The following is a 4307-nucleotide window of genomic DNA, read 5'->3' as shown; positions in this document are numbered from 1 at the left end:
TGAGCACAAATGGAAAGAAAGAAGGAAAAAGAAAGAAAGAATGGAGGAGGGATAGGGAGGAAGAAGAGAATGGAGAGAAGGAGAAAGAAACAGAAAGAAGGGGGCCCTGGCCGGAGGAGGAGGAGCTTACAGTCTTGTGGCTCTGACTTAGCTGCGTGGCCTTCAGCAAGTCATCTGATTGCTCCAAGCCTGTATGTGGCTCTTTCTAATGAGGCTGAACCTCCAAAAGTGAGTAGAGGCTATATATGTGAAAGGCTATTTGTAAATTGTAAAGCACTGCTCAATGCTATTTATTATTAATACATTCTGGCTTAAAGTTAGGCCCCCTGCAAGTGTGGATATGACATGTGTCCCAGTTCAGCTCCCCAAGTGACTTCCCGCATATTCCCCACAGCTGACCTCCAAACTTGCAGGAGTTGAGTGAGAGGTTTTCTTTTTTTTTTCTGCTCTGAGCTAACTTGGATGTCGCCTTGGGCAGGCCTGAGCATGAGATTCCTTTGAGCCCCACCACCCACCTCCAGCTGTTCTCCTTGACCCCCAGAAACCCCTTCTACCTTCTCCCAAGCAGGGCCAGCTGTTGCCAGGAGGACACTTGTCTCCTACTTGGCCTATGAGTCACTAGTTAGAGGCCAGAGGCCTCCCCAGAGGCCTCCTGGGACCAAGGCAGCTTGCTAGAGGCTCTTGGGAAAGAAAGGGAAATAAGACAAGCACTAAAATTAGATGAATTGTCTATAAACGTTTTTTAATTAAAATTGTGGTTCTTTTTCTATGCAGAAGAGTCTCTTTAAGAACAATTACACTCCCTGAGTGGCAGGCGGAAGAGATCAGCAGCTCTTCCCAAAGCCAGGGAGGGAAGGGAGGTGAGAGAAGAGAGGACAAGGAATAACTGGTTCTTTCCCTCTTAGGGATAAGAAAGCAAAAAGGAGAGGTGGGGGGAGCTCTTAGTGGATCTGCTTGGTGACTCCCCAGACTGAGGCTCCGGGAGGAGGAGCATGAACTTGTTGGGGACCCTGATGCTGGGATTTTGTGTTTTCTTTTGTTCCATAAAATCATGCCACCTTCTCTCCCTTTCCCTCCCCGCCCCCCTTGCTGGCCCCAACCACCAGCCCTGAAACGGAAGCCAGAGCCACCCACACCTTGGCCTTGGGGCCACCTGGGGAAGAGAAATCCAAAGGGAGAAAGGGAGGGAGGGAGGGGGAGGGAGAGAGAAAGAAAGAGAGAGCAGGAGAAAGCACAGAGACATTGGGGAGAAGTATAGAAAGGGGAGGAGATGGGGAGGGAACCCCAAGTCCACCAGGGGACAGAGATCCTTAAAGCGAGCACAAGTGTCTGCAGGACGGAAGAGAAGAAAGAAAGGATAAACGTGGGAAGCAGCTCAGAGTGGAGGAGAAAGGAGGGGAGGACAGGGAGAGGAAGAACCAAGAGGTAGCTAAGCTAAGCCGAGGGGTGTGCAGACTTTGAGAAACTAAAGTGGACTGTCTGGGGGCTGCTGCCAGCAAACTCAGGGGTCGTGGGGAGAGTCCTAAACCAGGCAGCCCCCCAAGCCACACTCAGCTCAGGAACTCTACCATACCGTCCACACTGTGCAGCCGCCTCATTTCGGATGCCTCAAACTTGAGGTTCAGGCACACTACACGTGTGGGGAGGTCTAGAGGCCTGGCTCATGTGAGTGCCCCAAGGGAACTGGGGGTTCTCTCAGCACCCAAGTATGCAGGCCCCAAGCAGACGGTGCTCCGACCGCTATGCAGGGGGGTGGGGGTGGGACACGCTTTTGGAGAGTGTGACCTTGAGTACTGTCCCCAAGCCTCCTAGCTTCTCCAGATTTCTGTTTGCACTGTCCACATCCATCACCACTGCAGGTGTACGGGGGGGAGGGGGGGGTGCGCTCAAGGCAGGAATTAATATCTATTTCATTCGAAGTCAGAAGAAAGAAAAATCTTGCCTGTTTCAGGCCCTGTGATTGCACAAAATTCAAAATACTGCCGGCAGGCATGGAGATGCGGGATGGAAAACTCTAGAAACTGGGAACGTTAGAAGGCAGAAGCTTTAGGGTGTCCAGAGCCAAGTTCCTAAATAAACCAAAAAAACACGCCAAGTTGAGGGGGGAGGGCCTGAAGGGCCAACACAGTTGGGACAGAGAGCTGGAAAGCAAGTGGAAGAAACACCATAGCTGGGTGTCTCTGTCTCTCGGGACCAAAATCCGTCCCAAACCTCATCCCAGGTGTGCATAGTACCAGCTGCCCGGCCCCACTGCGGTGGATGCCACCCTCTCTCCCAGGATCCCCGCAGTGGGATTCATTTGCTGGGTCTGTCTTCTTTTCCTTCCTTTTTTTGTTTTTTGTTTTTTGTTGTCGTTGTTTTTTGTTTTCTCCTCCAAATACAAGACAACAATACGCCTCATTTATCATCATAGATATATTTTTCACTCTCACCACATAAATACAAAACATCCAAATATCCAAAACATTCAGAACAAAGTTAGTAGCCAGGATTCAGTGACACCTACCCGCGTTTGAATCGTTCATTATTTTCTTGACTAAAAATAATTTGCCTAAAAAAAAAAAAAAAAAAAAAAAGGAAAAAAGCTTCCGACGTAAATAATTTACAATAAAATTACTATTTTTTTTTTTTAAATGCTCTGCGCTTGCTTCGGATGGAGGAATACATTCTAGACACTGCGGCGCCTCGCCGTCTGGATCTGTGGTTTGGTTAAAATGCGGGTGGCCAGTGGCTGTGGAAACTGTCGTTGTCGCGCTGGTTTAGTCCAGGTTTCTGGCTTGGGACCATGGAAACCCTGGGGTTTTTTAGAGAAGAGATGTGAGGAGGGACCCTTCCCTCTCCACGCAGGGTGCTGATCTGGACGTGCAGGCTGCGTGCAGAGGAGGCCGGCTGCTCTGCTGTCCCCGGCTGCGTCCCTGCTCCCTGGTCCGCAACATCAGCTCCGAAATCTGGACGATTCCTCCGTGCTGGAAGTGTTTGTGAAGCCGGGAGTGGGGGAGCGGAGGCACTGATTCGTTTCCAAACCCAGCAGTTCTGCCCGGAGCCACGCGTCGGGGAGGTGGGGTGGGGAGCAGCGCCGGCGTCAGGGAACCGCCGGAGCAGAGCTGCTCTCTCTCCTGAAGGAGCTCGAAGCTGTCGGCCACAGCCCAAACGGCCTCGGAGAATATTCTGAGTTTTCTTTCATTCGCTGAGTTGGTTTGTCTTTTGCTTTTCCCTTTTAAATTCCCGTTTAAAGTCAGAACACCCAGAACTTTAATTTTCCATTGCCCTGTGTCGCATTCTCTATGCCAAATTTTCTTAAACCTTCCAAACTCCATTGTTAACAGTGCTTACAAATTGGTTCCACTTCATCTGGTTTAATATAGTGGTTATCACTCTTGGTTTATTGCTGATTAGATTAAATCTATTGCCACCGTCGCCTACCTTGATGTTTGGTTTATTGTCTCCTGGGGTCAATAAACCCAGGAAGTAGTTGTGATTAGAATTTCTCTAAAAAGGAGAAAACTCTCGGCAGGATTTGTCCAGCCAGGAAGCTGCGTGTGCATCGTCTCTCCGGAGAAGTCCACGAAGTGAGGACCAGGGGCTCCCCCAAAGCCCTGGTTTCTCTGGCGAGAAGGAACGTCCTCCTTTTTGGTCTAAAGAAACCTGCCAGCTTTTTCAGCCTCTGGGGTCTGCATGCAGCTTTCCTCTTTCAAATATTCATAAGAATAATCAAGGGCAGCCGCAGCCCGATCTAGAGGCGTCCTGTGCTCTGGACTTAGAACCGGCTTTCCCCTCCAGGGCCCGGCATTGGTTGGGGCATCAGGTTGGCTAACTCGGGCATTTTCCCCAATTCTTTGGATTCTCCTGGATTCAGAAAGAAGTTTGGGAGGAGGGGAGAACACGGAGAAAAGGCAGGGAAAAAAAAAATAGCCCAAATGAGATAAAATTGGTAGCAGAGCCTGTTGGGGAAGGAAGGCTGTCGGGGGCCTCGTGGGAGCCGGGAGCCCAGCGCAGGAGCCCCGGGCGCCGAACGCGCGTTGAGTTCATAAATATCACCACAATAGATACTATAAATATAAATACAGGGAAACACTTAAAATCAGTCCAGCGCTTTTTTCTCGGCCCCTTCTTTATTGTTGGTCCGGGAGTAAGGCTCGAAGGCCGAGGAGCTCAGGTATCGGGCGGAGAGTTCTTGCAAATTCCCGGCCAGCGAACCGGCCATTGTCAACGGAGCGGAGGACAGGCGGCTGGCGACGGAGCCGAGCAGCGAGGGCACGGGCAGGCTGAAGAGGCCGTGACCCGAAGCCGGCGCGCCCGCGTGCAGT

General features: G+C 50.9%; 1 protein-coding gene across 1 annotated transcript in view; it reads right to left on the bottom strand.

Moving 5' to 3' along the window:
- Positions 1 to 4081: 4081 nt before the first annotated feature.
- VAX1 (ventral anterior homeobox 1) overlaps positions 4082 to 4307 on the bottom strand; it is a 3954-nt gene continuing 3728 nt past the window's right edge. The window contains exon 3 of the mRNA XM_023530072.1: positions 4082 to 4307. This exon is cut by the window's right edge and continues 266 nt beyond it. Coding sequence (XP_023385840.1) covers positions 4082 to 4307 — 226 coding nt within the window.

This window comes from Pteropus vampyrus, unplaced genomic scaffold (genome assembly GCF_000151845.1).
Source record: "Pteropus vampyrus isolate Shadow unplaced genomic scaffold, Pvam_2.0 Scaffold46, whole genome shotgun sequence".
Classification (NCBI taxonomy): Eukaryota; Metazoa; Chordata; class Mammalia; order Chiroptera; family Pteropodidae; genus Pteropus; species Pteropus vampyrus.
Note: the sequence above shows the minus strand (reverse complement) of the source record. Positions and strands in the feature narration are given on the sequence as shown.